This window comes from Anomaloglossus baeobatrachus, chromosome 9 (genome assembly GCF_048569485.1).
Source record: "Anomaloglossus baeobatrachus isolate aAnoBae1 chromosome 9, aAnoBae1.hap1, whole genome shotgun sequence".
Lineage (NCBI taxonomy): Eukaryota > Metazoa > Chordata > Amphibia > Anura > Aromobatidae > Anomaloglossus > Anomaloglossus baeobatrachus.
In genome coordinates, this window is record NC_134361.1 from 210692773 (window position 1) to 210720349 (window position 27577).

The following is a 27577-nucleotide window of genomic DNA, read 5'->3' on the forward strand; positions in this document are numbered from 1 at the left end:
TCAGGAAACCTACAGTGTGAAGTGCCGGAGGATCCCAGATCAGCCGCCATCCAGGGATGGAGACGGGAATCTGCTGCCGGCTCAGAGCGAGCAGCACAGTCAGGAAACCTACAGTATGAAGTGCCGGAGGATCCCAGATCAGCCACCATCCAGGAACGGGAATCTGCTGCCGGTTCAGAGCGAGCGGCACAGTCAGGAAACCTACAGCGTGAAGTGCCGGAGGATCCCAGATCAGCCACCATCCAGGGGCGGGAATCTGCTTCCGGCTCAGAGCGATCAGTGCAGTCAGGAAACCTACAGTGTGAAGTGCTGGAGGATCCCAGATCAGCTGCCATCCAGGGACAGAGAGCGGAATCTGCTTCCGGCTCAGAGCGAGCAGCACAGTCAGGAAACCTACAGTGTGAAGTGCCGGAGGATCCCAGATCAGCCGCCATCCAGGGACGGAGACGGGAATCTGCTGCCGGCTCAGAGCGAGCAGCACAATCAGGAAACCTACGCTGTGAAGTGCCGGAGGATCCCAGATCAGCCGCCATCGAGGGATGGGAATCTGCTTCCGGATCAGAGCGAGCAGCACAGTCAGGAAACCTACAGTGTGAAGTGCCGGAGGATCCCAGATTAGTGTAAGAGCTATAAGATCAGTCTGACTGTACAGATACATTGCAGCAAATCCTCCGCAGTGTGAGGACTGCTCAGGATAGGCTTTTAGCCTCTGATCCGGATAAGTCCTTCACATACTGTACAGAATATCGGGGTTACATAAATTAGAACAGATTTTGGGGTGAAATATTAGGAATCGTGGCCATCACTTACTTCCCACTTCCACGTGAATGACATCCGATGATGACCCGGCCTCGTTGGAGGCCACACAGGTGTAGTCCCCGGCATCCTCCGCAGTCACCTCCTGGAGGGTCAGAATGCCGCCATAGGGGCCACTCATGGGGCCTCGAGCCTCCTGGTCTCCTGAGGGTACACCATAATCCCCCATTATTACATGTGGCAGCCGTCAGCCTGGTGCCACGATGCCGGCGACATGGGGTGCTCACCCTTGTACCACGCCACCAGCGGCGGAGGCAGCCCTTCCGTCCTACACTCCAGCACCGCCTCATCCCCCAGGGCCACTTGTGTTGTGGATTTTACAGCAGTTGCTTTAGGGTGTTCTGGAATCAGACAGAAAAGGGTTAATCGCGTCTCTCTCTCGCGGCGCCCGATCATTGCAATGGACAATCTTACCGGTGTAGGTGAGGGTGAGCGAGCGCTCGTCCGTTCCTAAGCCATTGGATGCCACACAGCTGTAATTTCCGGCCTCCTCCGGGCTCGGCTCCCTGATTAGCAGCTCTTTACCGCTGATCGTACGTCTGATAACAGAGAGAAAACGACGTTTCAATGTGAGATCAGATGGCGACAACTTCTGGGAGCAGAAAGAATTGTGCAAAAATTGGGAGAAAAACACAGATCACGTCCGTGTGAATGGGGCCGATGGGACATCTCCACCCAGAATCCTCCAGGAGAGGACTACAAAGCCCAGCACTGCTTGTATGATACGCACCGGCCATCACTGCTCAGGAAGGTGTCGCCGTGTTTCCAGTAGATCTGCGGCTCCGGGTACCCGGACACGTCACAGCGGATCCGCACTTCTCCTCCTTGAGACAACTGGGTGGAGGTCGATGCAATCTGTACGTGTGGAGGCTCTGGAGGACACGGGGACAAAACGGGGACAAAACAGGGACAAAACGGGGAAAGACAAAATGTATCAAGATATTTGTTATTATAGTGACCCAGGGCTCATATTCATTATAGAGATATTCCTCAAAATCAGATGGATGAGAACGTGCTGATCTCTGGGACATCGAGGAACCCAAGAACGTGGCTCCCAGCGATCCCAAGAACAAGGCTTCCAACGATCCCAAGAACGAGGCTTCCAGCGAACCCAAGAACGAGGCTTCCAGCGAACCCAAGAACGAGGCTCCCAGCAATCCCAAGAACGTGGCTCCAAGCAATCCCAAGAACGTGGCTCCCAGCGAACCCAAGAACGAGGCTCCCAGCGAACCCAAAAACATGGCTCCCAGCGATCCCAAGAACGTGACTCCCAGCGAACCCAAGAACGAGGCTCCCAGCGATCCCAAGAACGAGGCTCCCAGCGATCCCAAGAACGAGGCTCCCAGCGATCCCAAGAACGAGGCTCCCAGCGATCCCAAGAACGAGACTCCCAGCGATTCCAAGAACGAGGCTCCCAGCGGCGAACCCAAGAACGTGACTCCCAGTGATCCCAAAAACATGGCTCCCAGCAATCCCAAGAACGTGACTCCCAGCGAACCCAAGAACGAGGCTCCCAGCGATCCCAAGAACGAGGCTCCAAGCGATCCCAAGAACGAGGCTCCCAGCGATCCCAAGAACGTGGCTCCCAGCAATCCCAAGAACGAGGATCCCAGCGATCTTAAGAACGAGGCTCCCAGCGATCCCAAGAACGAGGCTCCCAGCGGTCCCAAGAACGTGACTCCCAGCGAACCCAAGAACAAGGCTTCCAGCGATCCCAAGAACGAGGCTTACAGCGATCCCAAGAACGAGGCTCCCAGCGGCAAACCCAAGAACGTGACTCCCAGCGAACCCAAGAACGAGGCTTCCAGCGAACCCAAGAACGAGGCTTCCAGCAAACCCAAGAACGTGGCTCCCAGCAAACCCGAGAATGTGGCTCCCCGCGATCCCAAGAACGAGGCTCCCAGCGAACCCAAGAACGAGGCTCCCAGCGAACCCAAGAACGAGGCTCCCAGCGAACCCAAGAACGAGGCTCCCAGCGAACCCAAGAACGAGGCTCCCAGCGAACCCAAGAACGAGGCTCCCAGCGAACCCAAGAACGAGGCTCCCAGCGAACCCAAGAACGAGGCTCCCAGCGAACCCAAGAACGAGGCTCCCAGCGAACCCAAGAACGAGGCTCCCAGCGAACCCAAGAACGAGGCTCCCAGCGAACCCAAGAACGAGGCTCCCAGCAAACCCAAGAACGAGGCTCCAAGCAATCCCAAGAACGTGTCTCCCAGCGAACCCAAGAACGAGGCTCCCAGCGGCGAACCCAAGAACGTGACTCCCAGTGATCCCAAAAACATGGCTCCCAGCGATCCCAAGAACGTGACTCCCAGCGATCCCAAGAACGAGGCTCCCAGCGATCCCAAGAATGAGGCTCCAAGCGATCCCAAGAACGAGACTCCCAGCGATCCCAAGAACGAGGCTCCCAGCGGCGAACCCAAGAACGTGACTCCCAGTGATCCCAAAAACATGGCTCCCAGCGAACCCAAGAACGAGGCTCCCAGCGAACCCAAGAACGAGGCTCCCAGCGAACCCAAGAATGAGGCTCCCAGCGAACCCAAGAACGAGGCTCCCAGTGAACCCAAGAACGAGGCTCCCAGCGAACCCAAGAACGAGGCTCCCAGCGAACCCAAGAACGAGGCTCCCAGCAAACCCAAGAACGTGGCTCCCAGCAAACCCAAGAACGAGGATCACTCATTCCTTGTCTATGGGGAGCGCAGCATCGCAGGTTACAATCTATTCACTGTCTATGGGGACCGCAGCACGAGGTACAATTAATTCACTGTCTATGATGAGCTCAGCGCAGGGTACGATCCAGTCACTGTCTATGGGAAGCGCAACACGGCGTACAATCCAGTCACTGTCTATGGGGAGCGCAGAGCGGGGTACAATCCATTCACTGCTGATGGAGAACGCAGCGCAGGGTACGATCCATTCACTGTCTATGGAGAACGCAGCGCAGGGTACGATCCATTCACTGTCTATGGAGAGCGCAGCGCAGGGTACGATACATTCACTATGTATGGGTTGCACATGCGCGGCCTGTACACTATTTTTTGGGGTACGGGTTGCACATGTGCGGCCTGTACACTATTTTCTGGCTATGGGTTGCACATGCGCGGCCTGTACACTATTTTCTGGCTATGGGTTGCACATGCGCGGCCTGTACACTATTTTATGGGTAAAGGTTGCACATGCGCGGCCTGTACACTATTTTTTGGGTAAAGGTTGCACATGCGCGGCCTGTACACCTATTTTTTGGGTACGGGTTGCACATGCACGGCCTGTACACTATTTTGTGGCTATGGGTTGCACACGCGCGGCCTGTACACTATTTTTTTGGGTATAGGTTGCACATGCGCGGCCTGTGCACTATTTTATGGCTAGGGTTGCACATGCACGGCCTGTACACTATTTTTTGGCTAGGGTTGCACATGCGCGGCCTGTACACTATTTTCTGGCTATGGGTTGCACATGCTCGGCCTTACACTATTTTTTGGGTATAGGTTACACATGCGCGGCTTGTACACTATTTTTTGGCTATGGGTTACACATGCGCGGCCTGTACACTATTTACTGGCTATGGGTTGCACATGCGCGGCCTGTACACTATTTTCTGGCTATGGGTTGCACATGTGCGGCCTGTACACTATTTTCTGGCTATGGGATGCACATGCGCGGTCTGTACACTATTTTTTGGGTATAGGTTACACATGCACGGCCTGTACACTATTTTTCGGTATAGGTTGCACTTGCGCGGTCTGTACACTATTTTTTGGGTATAGGTTGCACATGTGCGGCCTGTACACTATTTTCTGGCTATGGGTTTCACATGCTCGGCCTGTACACTATTTTTTCGGTATAGGTTGCACATGTGCGGCCTGTACACTATTTTTTGGCTATGGGTTGCACATGCGCGGCCTGTACACTATTTTCTGGCTATGGGTTGCACATGTGCGGCCTGTAAACTATTTTTTGGTTGCGGGTTGCACATGCGCGGCCTGTACACTATTTTTTTGGGTATAGGTTGCACATGCGTGGCCTGTACACTATTTTTTGGGTATAGGTTGCACATGCGTGGCCTGTACACTATTTTTTGGGTATAGGTTGCACATGCGTGGCCTGTACACTATTTTTTGGCTGCGGGTTGCACATGTGCGGCCTGTAAACTAATTTTTGGGTATAGGTTGTACATGCGCGGCCTGTACACCATTTTTTTTGGCTACGGGTTGCACATGCGCGGCCTGTACACTATTTTTTGGCTACGGGTTGCACATGCGCGTCCTTCTCCAGCAATATGGCCAGATTGCAGATAAGTCGCACACGAGCCGCAGGGCATGTGATTTGCATTGAGCCTATGGTGATTGAATTGCAGCGTGTGAACACTGACCTACCCTCGTCCCATTTGCGCCTCTGTATCGCGGGTCGCAGGGTGACACCGCAGGGCATCATTCGATGTCACAATGTGACCTGTGATGAGTGCAGAGCGTTGCGCCTCCATATAGCCGGAGCCTTAGATTTGTACCCACCTTGCACGGCCAGCCAGACGCTGGCGGTGGTGGAGCCGTGGCCGTTCCTCGCAGTGCACTGGTAATGTCCGGCATCACTGGACTGCACACTCTGGATTTGCAGGGATGAGTTTGCCAGGATCCACAGCCGCCCGTCCTTCAGAGATTTTCCATCATGCTGCCAGGTGAGGTTGTAGCGGACATCTCCGAAAACGTGACAAGAGAGGACGGCCAAGTCCCCGAGCGACGCGGTGACATTAGGGTGGAGCGAGATGGAGGGCGGAGGATCTGCAGACAAACACGAGACGGGTGATGTGATCTGCCACGTCGCTCTGATAACGTCGTGTCACACTGCGGAGCAAAAACTCATCCAAACCTTCAACTAAAACAAAAACATCCGCAAAACCGCGAAAAAGAGAATATATAGGGGCAGTATTATAGTAGTTATATTCTTGTATATAGGGGCAGTATTATAGTAGTTATATTCTTGTATATAGGGGCAGTATTATAGTAGTTATATTCTTGTATATAGGGGGTAGTATTATAGTAGTTATATTCTTGTACATAGGGGCAGTATTATAGTAGTTATATTCTTGTACATAGGGGCAGTATTATAGTAGTTATATTCTTAGACATAGGGGGCAGTATTATAGTAGTTATATTCTTGTACATAGGGGGCAGTATTATAGTAGTTATATTCTTGTACATAGGGGGCAGTATTATAGTAGTTATATTCTTGTATATAGGGGGCAGTATTATAGTAGTTATATTCTTGTACATAGGGGGCAGTATTATAGTAGTTATACTCTTGTACATAGGAGCAGTATTATAGTAGTTATATTCTTGTACATGTCGCAGTATTATAGTAGATATATTCTTGTATATATGGGGCAGTATTATAGTAGTTATATTCTTGTATATAGTGGCAGTATTATAGTAGTTATATTCTTGTACATAGGAGCAGTATTATAGTAGTTATATTCTTGTACATAGGGGCAGTATTATAGTAGTTATATTCTTGTATATAGGGGCAGTATTATAGTAGTTATATTCTTGTACATAGGGGACAGTATTATAGTAGTTATATTCTTGTACATAGGGGCAGTATTATAGTAGTTATATTCTTAGACATAGGGGGCAGTATTATAGTAGTTATATTCTTGTACATAGGGGCAGTATTATAGTAGTTATATTCTTAGACATAGGGGGCAGTATTATAGTAGTTATATTCTTGTACATAGGGGGCAGTATTATAGTAGTTATATTCTTGTACATAGGGGGCAGTATTATAGTAGTTATATTCTTGTATATAGGGGGCAGTATTATAGTAGTTATATTCTTGTACATAGGGGGCAGTATTATAGTAGTTATACTCTTGTACATAGGAGCAGTATTATAGTAGTTATATTCTTGTACATGTCGCAGTATTATAGTAGATATATTCTTGTATATATGGGGCAGTATTATAGTAGTTATATTCTTGTATATAGTGGCAGTATTATAGTAGTTATATTCTTGTACATAGGAGCAGTATTATAGTAGTTATATTCTTGTACATAGGGGCAGTATTATAGTAGTTATATTCTTGTATATAGGGGCAGTATTATAGTAGTTATATTCTTCTACATAGGGGCAGTATTATAGTAGTTATATTCTTGTACATAGGGGGCAGTATTATAGTAGTTATATTCTTGTACATAGGGGGCAGTATTATAGTAGTTATATTCTTGTACATAGGGGCAGTATTATAGTAGTTATATTCTTGTACATAGGGGCAGTATTATAATAGTTATATTCTTGTATATAGGAGCAGTATTATAGTAGTTATATTCTTCTACATAGGGGCAGTATTATAGTAGTTATATTCTTGTATATAGGGGGCAGTATTATAGTAGTTATATTCTTGTACATAGGGGGCAGTATTATAGTAGTTATATTCTTGTATATAGGGGGCAGTATTATAGTGGTTATATTCCTGTACATAGGGGGCAGTATTATAGTAGTTATATTCTTGTACATAGGAGCAGTATTATAGTAGTTATAGTCTTGTACATAGGAGCAGTATTATAGCAGTTATATTCTTGTACATAGGGAGCAGTATTATAGTAGTTATATTCTTGTATATAGGGGCAGTATTATAGTAGTTATATTCTTGTACATAGGGACTGTATTATAGCAGTTATATTCTTGTACATAGGGAGCAGTATTATAGTAGTTATATTCTTGTACATAGGGGCAGTATTATAGTAGTTATATTCTTGTATATAGGGAGCTGTATTATAGTAGTTATATTCTTGTACATAGGGGCAGTATTATAGTAGTTATATTCTTGTACATAGGGAGCAGTATTATAGTAGTTATATTCTTGTACATAGGAGCAGTATTATAGTAGTTATATTCTTGTACATAGGGAGCAGTATTATAGTAGTTATATTCTTGTATATAGGGGCAGTATTATAGTAGTTATATTCTTGTACATAGGGGCAGTATTATAGTAGTTATATTCTTGTATATAGGAGCAGTATTATAGTAGTTATATTCTTGTATATAGGGGGCAGTATTATAGTAGTTATATTCCTGTACATAGGGGGCAGTATTATAGTAGTTATATTCTTGTACATAGGGGCAGTATTATAGTAGTTATATTCTTGTATATAGGAGCAGTATTATAGTAGTTATATTCTTGTACATAGGAGCAGTATTATAGTAGTTATAGCCTTGTACATAGGAGCAGTATTATAGTAGTTATATTCTTGAATATAGGGGCAGTATTATAGTAGTTATATTCTTGTACATAGGGGGCAGTATTATAGTAGTTATATTCTTGTACATAGGAGCAGTATTATAGTAGTTATATTCTTGTATATAGGGGCAGTATTATAGTAGTTATAGTCTTGTACATAGGGGCTGTATTATAGCAGTTATATTCTTGTACATAGGGGCAGTATTATAGTAGTTATATTCTTGTACATAGGGGGCAGTATTATAGTAGTTATATTCTTGTACATAGGGGCAGTATTATAGTAGTTATATTCTTGTATATAGGGGCAGTATTATAGTAGTTATATTCTTGTACATAGGGGGCAGTATTATAGTAGTTATATTCTTGTACATAGGGGCAGTATTATAGTAGTTATATTCTTGTACATAGGGGCAGTATTATAATAGTTATATTCTTGTATATAGGAGCAGTATTATAGTAGTTATATTCTTCTACATAGGGGCAGTATTATAGTAGTTATATTCTTGTATATAGGGGGCAGTATTATAGTAGTTATATTCTTGTACATAGGGGGCAGTATTATAGTAGTTATATTCTTGTATATAGGGGGCAGTATTATAGTGGTTATATTCCTGTACATAGGGGGCAGTATTATAGTAGTTATATTCTTGTACATAGGAGCAGTATTATAGTAGTTATATTCTTGTACATAGGGGCAGTATTATAGTAGTTATATTCTTGTACATAGGAGCTGTATTATAGCAGTTATATTCTTGTACATAGGGAGCTGAATTATAGTAGTTATATTCTTGTACATAGGGGCAGTATTATAGTAGTTATATTCTTGTATATAGGGAGCTGTATTATAGTAGTTATATTCTTGTACATAGGGGCAGTATTATAGTAGTTATATTCTTGTATATAGGGAGCTGTATTATAGTAGTTATATTCTTGTACATAGGGGCAGTATTATAGTAGTTATATTCTTGTACATAGGAGCAGTATTATAGTAGTTATATTCTTGTATATAGGGAACAGTATTATAGTATAAATATAAATTCTTGTACATAGGGGCAGTATTATAGCAGTTATATTCTTGTACATAGGGGCAGTATTATAGCAGTTATATTCTTGTATATAGGGGCAGTATTATAGTAGTTATATTCTTGTACATAGGAGCAGTATTATAGTAGTTATATTCTTGTATATAGGGGCAGTATTATAGTAGTTATATTCTTAGACATAGGGGGCAGTATTATAGTAGTTATATTCTTGTATATAGGGGGCAGTATTATAGTAGTTATATTCTTGTATATAGGAGCAGTATTATAGTAGTTATATTCTTGTACATAGGGGCAGTATTATAGTAGTTATATTCTTGTACATAGGAGCAGTATTATAGTAGTTATATTCTTGTATATAGGGAGCAGTATTATAGTATAAATATAAATTCTTGTACATAGGGGCAGTATTATAGCAGTTATATTCTTGTACATAGGGGCAGTATTATAGCAGTTATATTCTTGTATATAGGGGCAGTATTATAGTAGTTATATTCTTGTACATAGGAGCAGTATTATAGTAGTTATATTCTTGTATATAGGGGCAGTATTATAGTAGTTATATTCTTAGACATAGGGGGCAGTATTATAGTAGTTATATTCTTGTATATAGGGGGCAGTGTTATAGTAGTTATATTCTTGTATATAGGAGCAGTATTATAGTAGTTATATTCTTGTACATAGGGGCAGTATTATAGTAGTTATATTCTTGTATATAGGGAGCAGTATTATAGTAGTTATATTCTTGTACATAGGGGCAGTATTATAGTAGTTATATTCTTGTATATAGGGAGCAGTATTATAGTATAAATATAAATTCTTGTACATAGGGGCAGTATTATAGCAGTTATATTCTTGTACATAGGGGCAGTATTATAGCAGTTATATTCTTGTATATAGGGGCAGTATTATAGTAGTTATATTCTTGTACATAGGAGCAGTATTATAGTAGTTATATTCTTGTATATAGGGGCAGTATTATAGTAGTTATATTCTTAGACATAGGGGGCAGTATTATAGTAGTTATATTCTTGTATATAGGGGGCAGTATTATAGTAGTTATATTCTTGTATATAGGAGCAGTATTATAGTAGTTATATTCTTGTACATAGGGGCAGTATTATAGTAGTTATATTCTTGTACATAGGAGCAGTATTATAGTAGTTATATTCTTGTATATAAGGGCAGTATTATAGTAGTTATATTCTTAGACATAGGGGGCAGTATTATAGTAGTTATATTCTTGTATATAGGGGCAGTATTATAGTAGTTATATTCTTGTACATAGGGGGCAGTATTATAGTAGTTATATTCTTGTATATAGGGGCAGTATTATAGTAGTTATATTCTTGTACATAGGAGCAGTATTATAGTAGTTATATTCTTGTATATAGGGGCAGCATTATAGTAGTTATATTCTTAGACATAGGGGGCAGTATTATAGTAGTTATATTCTTAGACATAGGGGGCAGTATTATAGTAGTTATATTCTTGTATATAGGGGGCAGTATTATAGTAGTTATATTCTTGTACATAGGGGAAGTATTATAGTAGTTATATTCTTGTACATAGGGGGCAGTGTTATAGTAGTTATATTCTTGTATATAGGTGCAGTATTATAGTAGTTATATTCCTGTACATAGGGGGCAGTATTATAGTAGTTATATTACTAGACCAAGTAGCGCCCCTCACCCTCAGAAAGACCAAACACAGAGTAAAACAGCCCTGGCTCACATCACAAACTCGATTTCTCCAGCGATGCTCCAGGAGCGCCGAACGCCTATGGAGGAAAACCCGCACACCAGAAAACTTCATCCACTACAAGTTCATGTTAAGGACCTACAACTCTTCCCTTCACCTCGCCAAACAGACCTACTTCACCAACCTTGTTTCCTCACTTGCCAACAATCCAAAAAAACTCTTTGACACCTTTCACTCCCTCCTCAGTCCCAAAGTACAGACCCCTGTCACAGCCCTTCATGCTGATGACCTGGCCTCGTATTTCACAGAGAAAATTAAAAACATCCGCCAAGAGATCAGCTCCCAGCCACCAAGCCCTGTGAATCCCATCCCTCCCCATATTCCATCCAGCTCACTTTCCACATTTGACCCAGTCACAGAGGAGGAAGTCTCCAGGCTCCTATCCTCCTCTCGTCCTACAACTTGCCCTACTGATCCCTTCCCCACACCTCTACTCCAGTCCCTCTCTCCGGTTGTCGCCACTCACCTAACTAAAATCTTCAATCTCTCTCTCTCTTCGGGTATCTTCCCCTCCTCCCTCAAACACTCTATCATTACTCCATTATTAAAAAAACCTTCTCTCGATCCGTCCTGCACAAGCAACTACAGACCAGTCTCCAATCTCTCCTTCATCTCTAAACTCTTGGAGCGCCTGGTCTACTCTCGCCTCACCCGCTACCTCTCCACTCACTCTCTTCTAGATCCTTTACAGTCTGGCTTCCGCCCTTTACACTCAACAGAAACTGCCCTTGTCAAAGTGACCAATGACCTATTGACAGCAAAACGTAACGGTGACCACTCTCTGCTTATTCTTCTTGACCTTTCTGCTGCCTTTGACACTGTTGACCACCATCTCCTTCTCTCTATGCTCCACTCTATCGGCCTAAAGGACACTGTTCTTTCCTGGTTCTCATCCTATCTTTCTGGCCGCTCATTCAGTGTATCATTTGCTGGCTCCACATCTTCTCCTCTTCCTCTCACTGTTGGGGTCCCTCAAGGTTCAGTCCTTGGCCCTCTTCTTTTCTCCCTCTACACTGCCCCAATTGGTCAGACCATCAGCAGATTTGGCTTTCAGTGCCATCTTTATGCTGATGACACACAGCTATACCCCTCATCCCCGGAGCTCACCCCCGCTGTACTACAGAACACCAGTGACTGCCTGACTGCAGTTTGCAATGTCATGTCTGCTCTATCTGAAACTTAACCTTTCCAAAACTGAACTTCTGCTTTTCCCTCCATCTTCCAACTTTCCTCAACCTGATATCTCCCTCTCTGTGTGTGGCACAACGATAAGTCCTAGGCCGCAAGCCCGCTGCCTGGGGGTTATACTTGACACTGATCTCTCCTTCACCTCCCACATACAATCTCTTGCCCGCTCCTGCCGCTTGCACCTCAAGAACATCTCTAGAATCCGCCCCTTTCTCACAATGGAAACGACAAAAACCCTCACCGTGGCCCTGATCCACTCTCGCTTGGACTACTGTAACTCTCTATTAATTGGTCTCCCCCTAACTAGACTCTCTCCTCTACAGTCCATCCTTAATGCAGCAGCCAGGGTCACCTATCCGGCTAATCGTTACTCGGACGCCTCTGCTCTGTGCCAGTCATTGCACTGGCTGCCCATGTATCATAGGATCCAATTCAAACTGCTTGTTCTCGCCCACAAAGCTCTCCACAGTGCAGCACCCCCCTACATCTCCACCCTCCTCTCTGTCTATCAGTCCACCCGTTCTCTACGCTCTGCAAGCGACTTTCGACTAACATCCACACTAATTCGAACCTCCCACTCCCGGATCCAAGACTTCTTCCGAGCTGCACCAACCCTCTGGAACGCTCTACCCCAAGAAGTTAGGACAAATCACAACTTACTCAGCTTCAGACGCACCCTAAAGACGCATCTTTTTAGGGCGGCCTATCACACTCCCTAATCAGATTCGATTCACATAGTCCCTCTACAACCTCTCACAACATAGCTCCACATCAAACTCCATGGCACCCAAAGGCATCTCAAGGCTCGGGCCCACTGGTCCAGGAAACCATTATCCAGCCCCATTTCCGTGAGATGGTTGGATTGTCATTGTAAATAAGCACTTGAACCTTGCCTCTCCCCCCATCTCATTGTAGATTGTAAGCTCTCACGAGCAGGGTTGTATTTTTTTCCCCTCTAAATATTGTATTTCTATAACTGTTACTTGTTTGTATATGATCCTCCTGAATTGTAAAGCGCTACGGAATATGTTGGCGCTATAGAAATAAAGATTATTATTATTATTATTATATTCTTAGACATAGGGGGCAGTATTATAGTAGTTATATTCTTGTACATAGAGGACAGTATTATAGTAATTATATTCTTGTACATAGGGGCAGTATTATAGTAGTTATATTCTTGTATATAGGGAGCAGTATTATAGTAGTTATATTCTTGTATATAGGGGCAGTATTATAGTAGTTATATTCTTGTACATAGGGGCAGTATTATAGTAGTTATGTTCTTGTACATAGGGGCAGTATTATAGTAGTTATATTCTTGTATATAGGAGCAGTATTATAGTAGTTATATTCTTGTACATAGGGGCAGTATTATAGTAGTTATATTCTTATATATAGGAGCAGCATTATAGTAGTTATATTCTTGTATATAGGAGCAGTATTATAGTAGTTATATTCTTGTACATAGGGGCAGTATTATAGTAGTTATATTCTTATATATAGGAGCAGCATTATAGTAGATATATTCTTGTATATGGGGCGGTATTATAGTAGATACATTCTTGTACAAAACCGCTGCTCCGGAGCCTCTGTCCTGAGCGCAGCCTCCATATGTGATCCCGACAGTGGCTGCCATCTGCACACTGACACTGAGGACACTGGTTCTGTCTCTTCAGTCTGCACTGCGGCTCGGGGATTATATTGCTATCCTGCATATAACGGCAGCAATCATACGTGGACGATGATCTCCTCCACTCACCTGCGATAGACACTTGGGTTTGAGCATATCCGGCGCCCGAATTGCTGACGGCTGTGCACTGATAGACGCCTTCATGGCGAGCGGATGCAGATGGGATCTCGTAGGTGGCATTGCCCGAATCCCTGGTGGTTAAAAAAGCCGTCACATCACAGAACATACAGCAGATGCACCAGCCGGGTCCACGTGGAGCGGTGCCGTAACCCCAGACCCCGCACTCACGTGAACAGCAGCTCCTCTCCGATCCTCGCCCCGTCCCTGGAGAAACGCACTCGAAACGGGATATCGCTGAGGACTGAGCAGGTAATGGAGAGCGGTCGCTGGTGGTATCCGTGGATGAGAGGAGCCACGGCCACAGCAGGAACATCTGCAAAAAAATAATCACAACAGGACCCCGACTATCACAAGCCACCAAAGCCCAAGAGATCGATGGACCATGACAATGTAGGCCGTCACCAAATGTCTCCAGCAGGCAGCCACCTACATCCAGGAGGGTTACACCAGTCCACGTCCGTGGCTTCCTCCGAGACGAGCGGCACAGATTTGTGGGATGATGGATGTGTGACTGTATGGGGTAACGGAGCAGGTCCACATCTCCTCCTGGATCGGGCACCTACCTGGCACAATGCTGGTATACGCCACATTGGAGAGTCTCTGGAACGTGTACCCATTGTGGTCGGTGCCATTGATTTTCAGGAAGAAGCTTCCGGTGGGCGCCTGGAACTGCGGCACCGTCCACAGCTGCTTACTGCGCTTGTACGGTAAACGCGTCACCGGCAGAGAGAAGAAGGATTCTCCGGACACCCGCAGCAGGTCCAGATGGTTCACCTGACCCGGAGGAGACAGACCCGAGCAGTTTATCAGCGCCGAGAGGGGAACGCCTGAAAATACACATCCGAAAATACTAATGTTTAATATATCAAATGACAACATCCGGCAGAGGAACAAGAGATGGCAGCACCGGATAATGGGAGTAGGGGTATGATGTACTATATTCCAGAGCTGCACTCACTATTCTGCTGGTGCAGTCACTGTGTACATACATTACTGATCCTGAGTTACCTCCTGTATTATCCTCCAGAGCTGCACTCACTATTCTGCTGGTGCAGTCACTGTGTACATACATTACTGTTCCTGAGTTACCTCCTGTATTATACTCCAGAGCTGCACTCACTATTCTGCTGGTGCAGTCACTGTGTACATTACATTACTGATCCTGAGTTACCTCCTGTATTATACTTCAGAGCTGCACTCACTATTCTGTTACATTTCCCAGTTCATCTCTCCCTGCTTTATTGAATCTCCTCTACCCTGTTGCTGACAGTAACAATATGTGTCCTGCACTGTATATGTCCTGCACTGTATGTGTCCTGCACTGTATATGTCCTGCACTGTATGTGTCCTGCACTGTATGTGTCCTGCAATGTATATGTCCTGCACTGTATATGTCCTGCACTGTATATGTCCTGCACTGTATATGCCCTGCACTGTATATGCCCTGCACTGTATATGTCCTGCACTGTATGTGTCCTGCACTGTATATGTCCTGCACTGTATATGCCCTGCACTGTATATGCCCTGCACTGTATATGTCCTGCACTGTATATGTCCTGCACTGTATATGTCCTGCACTGTATGTGTCCTGCACTGTATATGTCCTGCACTGTATGTGACCCTGCACTGTATGTGACCCTGCACTGTATATGTCCTGCACTGTATATGTCCTGCACTGTATATGTTCTGCACTGTATGTGTCCTGCACTGTATATGTCCTGCACTGTATATGTCCTGCACTGTATATGTCCTGCACTGTATGTGTCCTGCACTGTATATGTCCTGCACTGTATGTGACCCTGCACTGTATGTGACCCTGCACTGTATATGTCCTGCACTGTATATGTCCTGCACTGTATATGTTCTGCACTGTATGTGTCCTGCACTGTATATGTCCTGCACTGTATATGTCCTGCACTGTATGTGTCCTGCACTGTATATGTCCTGCACTGTATATGTCCTGCACTGTATGTGTCCTGCACTGTATATGTCCTGCACTGTATATGTCCTGCACTGTATATGTCCTGCACTGTATGTGACCCTGCACTGTATGTGACCCTGCACTGTATATGTCCTGCACTGTATATGTCCTGCACTGTATGTGACCCTGCACTGTATATGTGTGCCCCCTCCCTGTATATTGGCTGCACTGTATATGTCCTGCAATGTATATGTCCTGCACTGTATGTGACCCTGCACTGTATGTGACCCTGCACTGTATATGTCCTGCACTGTATATGCTCTGCACTGTATATGTCCTGCACTGTATGTGACCCTGCACTGTATATGTCCTGCACTGTATATGTCCTGCACTGTATGTGTCCTGCACTGTATGTGTCCTGCACTGTATGTGTCCTGTATATGTGTGCCCCCTCCCTGTATATTGGCTGCACTGTATATGCCCTGCACTGTATATCTCCTGCACTGTATATGTCCTGCACTGTATGTGACCCTGCACTGTATGTGACCCTGCACTGTATATGTCCTGCACTGTATATGCTCTGCACTGTATATGTCCTGGACTGTTTGTGACCCTGCACTGTATATGTCCTGCACTGTATATGTCCTGCACTGTACATGCCCTGCACTGTATGTGTCCTGCACTGTATATGTCCTGCACTGTATATGCCCTGCACTGTATATGTCCTGCACTGTATATGCCCTGCACTGTATATGTCCTGCACTGTATGTGATCCTGCACTGTATATGTCCTGCACTGTATATGCCCTGCACTGTATATGTCCTGCACGGTATATGCCCTGCACTGTATATGCCCTGCACTGTATGTGACCATGCACTGTATATGTGCGCCCCCTCCCTGTATATTGGCTGCACTGTATATGTCCTGCACTGTGTATGTTCTGCACTGTATGTGACCCTGCACTGTATGTGACCCTGCACTGTATATGTGCGCCCCCTCCCTGTATATTGGCTGCACTGTATATGCCCTGCACTGTATATGTCCTGCACTGTATGTCACCCTGCACTGTATATGTGCGCCCCCTCCCTGTATATTGGCTGCACTGTATATGCCCTGCACTGTATATGCCCTGCACTGTATGTGACCCTGCACTGTATATGTCCTGCACTGTATATGCCCTGCACTGTATGTGACCCTGCACTGTATATGTCCTGCACGGTATATGTCCTGCACTGTGTATGTCCTGCACTGTATATGTCCTGCACTGTATATGCCATGCACTGTATGTGACCCTGCACTGTATATGTCCTGCACTGTATGTGACCCTGCACTGTATGTGACCCTGCACTGTATGTCACCCTGCACTCTATATGTGCGCCCCCTCCCTGTATATTGGCTGCACTGTATATGTCCTGCACTGTATATGCCCTGTACTGTATGTGACCCTGCACTGTATATGTCCTGCACTGTATATGCCCTGCACTGTATGTGACCCTGCACTGTATATGCCCTGCACTGTATATGTCCTGCACTGTATATGCCCTGCACTGTATGTGACCCTGCACTGTATGTGACCCTGCACTGTATATGTCCTGCACTGTATGTGACCCTGCACTGTATGTGACCCTGCACTGTATATGTCCTGCACTGTATATGTCCTGCACTGTATGTGACCCTGCACTGTGTGTGTTCTGCACTGTATATGTCCTGCACTGTATATGGCCTGCACTGTATGTGACCCTGCACTGTATGTGACCCTGCACTGTATATGTCTTGCACTGTATATGTCCTGCACTGTATGTGACCCTGCACTGTGTGTGACCCTGCACTGTATATGTCCTGCACTGTATATGCCCTGCACTGTATGTGACCCTGCACTGTATATGTCCTGCACTGTATATGTCCTGCACTGTATGTGACCCTGCACTGTATATGTGCGCCCCCTCTCTGTATATGTCCTGCACTGTATGTGACCCTGCACTGTATGTGACCCTGCACTGTATATGTCCTGCACTGTATATGCTCTGCACTGTATATGTCCTGCACTGTATGTGACCCTGCACTGTATATGTCCTGCACTGTATATGTCCTGCACTGTATGTGTCCTGCACTGTATATGCCCTGCACTGTATATGTCCTGCACTGTATATGCCCTGCACTGTATGTGACCCTGGACTGTATATGTGTGCCCCCTCCCTGTATATTGGCTGCACTGTATATGCCCTGCACTGTATATCTCCTGCACTGTATATGTCCTGCACTGTATGTGACCCTGCACTGTATGTGACCCTGCACTGTATATGTCCTGCACTGTATATGCTCTGCACTGTATATGTCCTGGACTGTTTGTGACCCTGCACTGTATATGTCCTGCACTGTATATGTCCTGCACTGTACATGCCCTGCACTGTATGTGTCCTGCACTGTATATGTCCTGCACTGTATATGCCCTGCACTGTATATGCCCTGAACTGTATATGCCCTGCACTGTATATGTCCTGCACTGTATATGTCCTGCACTGTATGTGATCCTGCACTGTATATGTCCTGCACTGTATATGCCCTGCACTGTATATGTCCTGCACGGTATATGCCCTGCACTGTATATGCCCTGCACTGTATGTGACCATGCACTGTATATGTGCGCCCCCTCCCTGTATATTGGCTGCACTGTATATGTCCTGCACTGTGTATGTTCTGCACTGTATATGTCCTGCACTGTATGTGACCCTGCACTGCATGTGACCCTGCACTGTATATGTGCGCCCCCTCCCTGTATATTGGCTGCACTGTATATGCCCTGCACTGTATATGTCCTGCACTGTATGTCACCCTGCACTGTATATGTGCGCCCCCTCCCTGTATATTGGCTGCACTGTATATGCCCTGCACTGTATATGCCCTGCACTGTATGTGACCCTGCACTGTATATGTCCTGCACTGTATATGCCCTGCACTGTATGTGACCCTGCACTGTATATGTCCTGCACGGTATATGTCCTGCACTGTGTATGTCCTGCACTGTATATGTCCTGCACTGTATATGCCATGCACTGTATGTGACCCTGCACTGTATATGTCCTGCACTGTATGTGACCCTGCACTGTATGTGACCCTGCACTGTATGTCACCCTGCACTGTATATGTGCGCCCCCTCCCTGTATATTGGCTGCACTGTATATGTCCTGCACTGTATATGCCCTGTACTGTATGTGACCCTGCACTGTATATGTCCTGCACTGTATATGCCCTGCACTGTATGTGACCCTGCACTGTATATGCCCTGCACTGTATATGTCCTGCACTGTATATGCCCTGCACTGTATGTGACCCTGCACTGTATGTGACCCTGCACTGTATATGTCCTGCACTGTATGTGACCCTGCACTGTATGTGACCCTGCACTGTATATGTCCTGCACTGTATATGTCCTGCACTGTATGTGACCCTGCACTGTGTGTGTTCTGCACTGTATATGTCCTGCACTGTATATGGCCTGCACTGTATGTGACCCTGCACTGTATGTGACCCTGCACTGTATATGTCCTGCACTGTATATGTCCTGCACTGTATGTGACCCTGCACTGTGTGTGACCCTGCACTGTATATGTCCTGCACTGTATATGCCCTGCACTGTATGTGACCCTGCACTGTATATGTCCTGCACTGTATATGTCCTGCACTGTATATGCCCTGCACTGTATGTGACCCTGCACTGTATATGTGCGCCCCCTCTCTGTATATTGGCTGCACTGTATATGTCCTGCACTGTATGTGACCCTGCACTGTATGTGACCCTGCACTGTATATGTCCTGCACTGTATGTGACCCTGCACTGTATGTGACCCTGCACTGTGTGTGACCCTGCACTGTATATGCCCTGCACTGTATGTGACCCTGCACTGTATGTGACCCTGCACTGTATATGTCCTGCACTGTATATGTCCTGCACTGTATGTGACCCTGCACTGTATGTGACCCTGCACTGTATATGTCCTGCACTGTATATGACCCTGCACTGTATATGTCCTGCACTGTATATGATCCTGCACTGTATATGTGCGCCCCCTCTCTGTATATTGGCTGCACACATTTCTCGTCACCTTTTATCGGCCGCTCGATGACTTTCTGTGGATCTACATTGGCCGTGGTGGAGAAAGCCGCCCGGAAATCCAAGGTGCTGACGCCGGTGACTCTGACAGTGTGACGACCGCTGCTGCCGATCTGCAACACATGGAGAGGTACAATGTAACCTGCAGACAATCACAGACCACGCTGCCACTGATCATTATACACAATGACTGTGTATGCAGCTGCACAATTGTTTGGGTTTCTCCCCACCGCATCTTTTCAGCATTTTTTCCCATTTGACCCATTTTGGCCGGATGGAGACCTCCATCAGTCACACGGTGCACACACGTCCGCCCCTCCAAAAACTGCTCCCTACATGATATCACCTGCTATGCTCCACTATATAAAGGGGTGTGCTGTAAAGGAGAATTGGGCGTGGCTTATTGCAAAAGAGGTGTGGCTTAGAGTGAAATCGGGTGTGGCTTGTTTTTTAAAAAGGTGTGGCTTAAAAGGAAATCAGGTGTGGCTTGTTGAAAAAGAGGTGTGGTTTAGATTAAAACTGGGTGTGTCTTGTAAAAGAGGTGTGTTTTAGAGGGAGATTGGGTGTGGCTTTTTGCAAAAGAGGTGTGGCTTAGAGGGAAATTGTGTGTGGCTTGCGGCAAAAAAGATGTGGCTTAGATGTAATTTGGGCGTGGCTTGTTGCAAAATAGGTGTGGCTTGGAGGGAGATTGGCAGTGTCTATTTGCAAAAGAGGTGTGGCTTAGCTGGAATTTGGGTGCAGCTTGTTTCAAAATAGGTGTGGCTTAGAGGGAGATTGGGAGTGACTTATTGCAAAAGAGGTGTGGCTTAGATGGAATTTGGGTGTGGCTTGTTCCAAAATAGGTGTGGCTTTGAGGGAGATTGGCTGTGTCCTGTTGCAATAGAGGTGTGGCTTAGATTAAAACTGGGTGTGTCTTGTAAAAGAGGTGTGGCTTAGAGGGAGATTGGGTGTGGCTTTTTGCAAAAGAGGTGTGGCTTAGATTGAAATTGGGTGTGTCTTGTTGCAAAAGAGGTGTGGCTTAGATGGAATTTGGGTGCAGCTTGATGCAAAAGAGGTGTGGCTTAAAGGGAGATTGGCAGTGTCGATTTGCAAAAGAGGTGTGGCTTAGATTGAAATTGAGTGTGTCTTGTTGTAAAAGAGGTGTGGCTTAGAGGGAGATTGGTAGTGTCGATTTGCAAAAGAGGTGTGGCTTAGATTGAAATTGGGTGTGTCTTGTTGTAAAAGAGGTGTGGCTTAGAGGGACATTGGATGTGGCTTGTTGCAAAGAGGACTGTGGCTACCAGCAGTGTACTGATTCAGCACGCTTTACGACCCTGTTCCATGTATTCGGCTGCTCCTTTGCGCTCACAATATTGTAAATTCATATCAAAGTCTAGTGATCTACTCCTGTAACACAAACACACAGAGGACGTGCTCCAAATAACTTTATTAGTCTATTGTGTGTTATGCTCATGAACAAAGCTTCTCGTGAAATCCCTAAATCGGTCCCAGCTGCCGCGTTCTGCCTGTGAAAACCAGAGGAACATGGCGGATCCACGGGGAGGATCAGAGAGAAGGAAATCAAAGTCCTGACAGAAGGGGTAAATGAGGGGACGTCTGTGAGCGGCAATTAGGGTGACGTCAAGCCGTGTGATGTGCGGCTTCATTAGGGTAACGAGCTGCTGTTCCTCGCAAGGACAGAGAGAAATGGAACGAAACCAAGTAACAATAAACAAAGTCACAAGCGGAACGTACTCCAGACATCAGAGGAGCGGCGCGGGCAAGACGCAGGATGCAGCAGAGGAGCGGGGTGGGCAAGATACAGGCTGCAGCAGAGGAGCGGTGCGGGCAAGATACAGGCTGCAGCAGAGGAGCAGTGCGGGCAAGATACAGACTGCAGCAGAGGAGCAGCGCGGGCAAGACGCTGGCTGCAGCAGAGGAGCAGCGCGGGCAAGATACAGGCTGCAGCAGAGGAGTGGCGCGGGCAATACACAGGCTGCTGCAGAGGAGCGGCGCGGGCAAGATACAGGCTGCAGCAGAGGAGCGGCGCGGGCAAGACACAGGCTGCAGCAGAGGAGCGGCGCGGGCAATACACAGGCTGCTGCAGAGGAGCGGCGTGGGCAAGACACAGGCTGCAGCAGAGGAGCGGCGCGAGCAAGACACAGGCTGCAGCAGAGGAGCAGCGTGGGCAAGATACAGGCTGCAGCAGAGGGGCGGCGCGGGCAAGACACAGGCTGCCGCAGAGGAGCGTCGCAGGCAAGACACAGGCTGCAGCAGAGGAGCAGCGCGGGCAAGATACAGGCTGCAGCAGAGGAGCGGTGTGGGCAAGACACAGGCTGCCGCAGAGGAGCGTCGCAGGCAAGACACAGGCTGCAGCAGAGGAGCAGCGCGGGCAAGATACAGGCTGCAGCAGAGGAGCAGCGTGGGCAAGACACAGGCTGCAGCAGAGGAGCAGCATGGGCAAGATACAGGCTGCAGCAGAGGAGCAGCGTGGGCAAGATACAGGCTGCCGCAGAGGAGCATCGCAGGCAAGACACAGGCTGCAGCAGAGGAGCAGCGCGGGCAAGATACAGGCTGCAGCAGAGGAGCAGCGTGGGCAAGACACAGGCTGCAGCAGAGGAGCAGCATGGGCAAGATACAGGCTGCAGCAGAGGAGCAGCGTGGGCAAGATACAGGCTGCCGCAGAGGAGCATCGCAGGCAAGACACAGGCTGCAGCAGAGGAGCAGCGTGGGCAAGATACAGGCTGCAGCAGAGGAGCGGTTTGGGCAAGACGCAGGATGCAGCAGAGGGGCGGCGCGGGCAAGACACAGGCTGCAGCAGAGGGGCGGCGCGGGCAAGACACAGGCTGCCGCAGAGGAGCAGCGTGGGCAAGATACAGGCTGCAGCAGAGGGGCGGCGCGGGCAAGACACAGGCTGCCGCAGAGGAGCATCGCAGGCAAGACACAGGCTGCAGCAGAGGAGCAGCGCGGGCAAGATACAGGCTGCAGCAGAGGAGTGTCGCGGGCAAGACACAGGCTGCCGCAGAGGAGCGGCGCAGGCAAGACACAGGCTGCAGCAGAGGAGCAGCGCGGGCAAGATACAGGCTGCAGCAGAGGAGCGATGCGGGCAAGACACAGGCTGCCGCAGAGGAGCGTCGCAGGCAAGACACAGGCTGCAGCAGAGGAGCAGCGGGGGCAAGATACAGGCTGCAGCAGAGGAGCGATGCGGGCAAGACACAGGCTGCAGCAGAGGAGCGTCGCAGGCAAGACACAGGCTGCCGCAGAGGAGCGTCGCAGGCAAGACACAGGCTGCAGCAGAGGAGCAGCGCGGGCAAGACACAGGCTGCAGCAGAGGAGCAGCGCGGGCAAGACACAGGCTGCAGCAGAGGAGCAGCGCGGGCGAGATACAGGCTGCAGCAGAGGAGCGACGCGGGCAAGACACAGGCTGCTGCAGACTTTCCAGCTGCAGACTGACGCTGGTTATATAAGCCCGCCCCGATACTGCATTGTGCGGCTTTCATTGTGGATGTGCGGTGCGGGGGCTCGCTCTGTGCGGGCCGAGCGCTGGGTGTTATGCGGGGGCACACGGGATGTTTTTGTCGCCTTTTTATTACATGTTTGGGTGGAGGAGCAGCAAACGGAAAATGACATTTCAGGAGTTTGATCTTTTGTGCGTCATTATTGTGTTATAGTTTTGCACTCGGTGGATGCAGACGCTCCAGACTTTAATGTCCTTAAACATTTTTTATTACTTGTTGGGCTATGTGCGCACGTTTCATTCTCTTCCGCAGCGTGTAAGTCACTGCATGTGCGTCTCAGAACTTAGCCAAAAAGCCGCATTCTGAGACGCATTGTTGCTGCAGAATTCCTGCGTTCTGGATGCTTGCTCTGCCATGGGAAAAGCATCCAGAGCGCACATTTGTGACAGTGCGGTCCCACTCGGCTCAGCAGCATCCCCATAGACTTGCAGCAGAGACGAGTGGGACCGCACGGTCTAAGAGCATGGCTGGCAATCGCTAGCGATGTTGCAGCGTGTAAAGCACCCTTTAGTGTCCACCTCCTGCAAAGACAACACCCTGCAATCCTCTAGTCTTGGCAAAACGGTGGTCAACTGAGACCCAAAAAGACACCCCTTAAGCATGCTCCACACCCCCTCTGAGCCCGCGCCACACCCCCCTGACGCCGCTCCATACCCCCCTGAGGTCGCTCCACACCCCCCTGAGCTCACTCCACACCCCACTGAGCCCGCTCCACACCCCACTGAGCCCGCTCCACACCCCCCCCTGAGCCCGCGCCACACCCCCCTGAGCCCGCTCCACACCCCACTGAGCCCGCTCCACACCCCCCCGAGCCCGCTCCACACCCCCCCTGAGCCCGCGCCACACACCCCTGACGCCGCTCCACACCCCCCTGAGCTCGCTCCACACCCCCCCTGAGCCCGCTCCACACCCCCCTGAGCCCGCTCCACACCCCCCCGAGCCCGTGCCACATCCCCCTGAGGTTGCTCCACACCCCCCTTGATCCCGCGCCACCCCCCCCGAGCCCGCTCCACACCCCACTGAGCCCGCTCTACACCCCCCCCTGAGCCCGCGCCACACCCCCCTGAGGTTGCCCCACACCCCACTGAGCCCGCTCCACACCCCCCCTGAGCTCGCGCCACCCCCCCCTGAGGTTGCTTCACACCCCCCTTGAGCCCGCGCCACCCCCCCCTGAGGTCGCTCCACACCTCCCTGAGCTCGCTCCACACCCCACTGAGCCCACTCCACACCCCACTGAGCCCGTTCCACACCCCACTGAGCCCGTTCCACACCTCCCTCAGCCCGTTCCACACCTCCCTGTGCCCGTTCCACACCTCCCTGAGCCTGTTCCACACCCTCCTGAGCCCACGCCACACCCTCCTGAGTACGCTCCACACCCCCCTGAGCCCACGCCACACCCTCCTGAGTATGCTCCACACCCCCCTGAGCCCACGCCACACCCTCCTGAGTACGCTCCACACCCCCCTGAGGTCGCTCCACACCCCCGAGCCCGCTCCACACCCCCCTGAGCCCGCTCGACACCCCCCCTGAGTACGCTCCACACCCCCCTGAGTACGCTCCACACCCCCCTGAGTACGCTCCACACCCCCCTGAGCCCACTCCACACCCCCCTGAGCCCACTCCACCCCCCCCTGAGCCCACGCCACCCTCCTGAGTACGCTCCACACTCCCCTGAGTCCACTCCACACTCCCTGAGCATGCTCTATACCCCCTGAGCCCACTCTGCACCCTCTGAGCATGCTGCACACCCTCGTGAGCCCGTTCCATGCCCTTGTGAGCCCGCTCCGCACCCTGCACCCGACATAGGACATAGCAGTAAATCCTATATCAGGAAGGAATCAAATGATGATTTTTTTTCGACTATATTTCCCAGTTGTAAACCATTAGGGAAATGCTTTAAATGTGAAACAACTGGTGACATCTGCAGAAAAACAAAACTATTTTGGAAAAAGGTGGTGAACGACCCTGAAGTCATCTCCCTCCACCTTTATGTAATTTACTCAATATGTTGTCGTGAACGCAGCAATAAAACTGACTGCAGACATATGGCCGTCACTGGCAGAAGACAGGCTGTAAATCTCTGTGCTGACCTCTCCTGCTCCCATGCGGGCAATTACTTGGTCTAGACAATCATCCATGAGACAAACAGCCTGAAGACTGACACACTGTAACGAGATGTGAGCTGCGCTGACTGCACGCAGGATTATATGACAAAATGTCAGCTGTGTGCGCGCAGGACGTAACAAGAAAAGGTCGATCAACTGATGGAAAGTGGAGATCGTGAGAGAGGGTGAAATCAGCAGCAAAATCAGCAGCTAAACCTGCAGTAAAATCAGCAACAAAATGGGCAGCAAAATTTGCAACAAAACCTGCAACTAAATCTGCAACAAAATCACCAGGAAAATCAGCAACAAAATCAGCAGCAAAATGAACAACAAAACCTGTAGCAAAATCTACAGCAAAATCAGCAACAGAATCAGCAGCAAAGCCTGCAGTAAAATCAGCAATAAAATCTGCAGCAACATTTGCAGTAAAATCAGCAACAAAATCTGCAGCAAAACCTGCAGCAAAATCTACAGCAAAACAGCAACACAATCTGCAGCAAAATCAGCAACAAAACCTGTATCAAAATCTACAGCAAAACAGCAACACAATCTGCAACAAAACCTGTAGCAAAATCTACAGCAAAACAATTTGCAGCAAAATCAGCAACAAAACCTGTACCAAAATCAACAGCAAAATCAGCAACAAAATATACATCAAAATCAGCAACAAAACCTGTAGCAAAATCTACAGCAAAATCAGCAACAGAATCAGCAGCAAAATCTGCAGCAAAAGATGCAAAAAATATCAGTAGTAAAAACTGCATCAAAAACAGCAGTAAAATCTGCTTGTGATGCATGCAAACGAGTGATAAATCTGCAACAGGATCATTTTGGTAAGGTTTGGATGTACAGACAGACCTAAAGCAGAGAAACTAAATAAACAATGGAAGGAGGAATTGCTGTAAGAAAATGTTCTTTTTGTTTGTGGATTTTTCAGGCTGAAAAAAAATCTATTTTTCAAAATCTAAAAGAAAAACAACTTTTTTTGCAACTTTTTTTGTGTATTTTTTTTTTACATAGTGTTTGATTATGGGGTATTTTTTCTGAATCAGGGGTGAAATTTGGAGCCTATTCCAAGCAGAAAAGCCGCAGGAACGGACGTGTTACTTTTTTTTTTTAAAAACCTCAGTGTGAATATAAACTTCATGGGTGCACACAGTGGGACGAGGCACAATGCCGCGCACGTTACCTTAATGACCCATATTCCAGGCACTGTGGGCTTCAGTCCCAGCACAAGAGCAGAATTGGGGATCCGGAGCAGCTCCTCCAGGCCCTGGCTGACGGAGAGCACTTTCCCTGCCAGGAGAGAGAAGAGGTCAGCGCTGTCTCCGTGCAATGATGGCCGCCAAGAACACAATGCAGATTACAGCAGAACGGGCCGGCGGGGAACGCGGAGCCCGGGGGAGCGGAGACGGCTCCAATCAGCGCAGATCACTGGGAAATGTCACGGTTATGCTTCCAAAATGTAACAGAAGCAATCAAGTGAGGACATTCCTGTAATCTGGCATCCGATACTCCAGACATTCTTACAGTCAGAGGACAGGGAGGAGAAATATGGATAATAACAGGCGAGCGCTAAGAATTAAAGGGGAGGTGGGATCCGGAGGGGTCAGCGCTCACCGGAGGGGTCCGTGACCTGGATGTGAGGCTCGGGGCCACTCAGCGACACCGTCACTTCCTTCAGGCTCGGATCGAATGGGATCTCCCACAGTCTGCGGCCCGCCGCCTCGTGGTCTGTGGACAGCAGGTGAACCTTGGAGGCCTGGATCGCCTCCTCCACCCACTTCAGCACCTGGGAAAGCAACAAGGGGCATCATCAGCAATCAGTGTACCACCGCAGAGATCAGCAGAGACCGCAGAGATCAGCAGAGACCGCAGAGATCAGCAGAGACCGCAGAGATCAGCAGAGACCGCAGAGATGAGCAGAGACCGCAGAGATCAGCAGAGACCGCAGAGATCAGGAGAGATCAGCAGAGATCAGCAGAGACCGCAGAGATCAGCAGAGACCGCAGAGATCAGGAGAGACCGCAGAGATCAGCAGAGACCGCAGAGATCAGCAGAGACCGCAGAGATCAGGAGACACCGCAGACAC

The 27577-nt window shown here is 48.2% G+C and overlaps 1 protein-coding gene across 1 annotated transcript in view; it reads right to left on the minus strand.

The window, feature by feature from the left end:
- Positions 1–27577, minus strand: part of HMCN2 (hemicentin 2) — a 181402-nt gene that overhangs the window by 123928 nt on the left and 29897 nt on the right. The window contains exons 5-15 of the mRNA XM_075324357.1: positions 27106–27277; positions 26675–26781; positions 19876–19996; positions 14415–14678; positions 14020–14164; positions 13801–13922; positions 5328–5594; positions 1547–1688; positions 1231–1355; positions 1044–1157; positions 811–960 (exon numbers count right to left, since the gene is read on the minus strand). Coding sequence (XP_075180472.1) covers positions 811–960; positions 1044–1157; positions 1231–1355; positions 1547–1688; positions 5328–5594; positions 13801–13922; positions 14020–14164; positions 14415–14678; positions 19876–19996; positions 26675–26781; positions 27106–27277 — 1729 coding nt within the window. The remainder of the gene's footprint in view (positions 1–810; positions 961–1043; positions 1158–1230; positions 1356–1546; positions 1689–5327; positions 5595–13800; positions 13923–14019; positions 14165–14414; positions 14679–19875; positions 19997–26674; positions 26782–27105; positions 27278–27577) is intronic.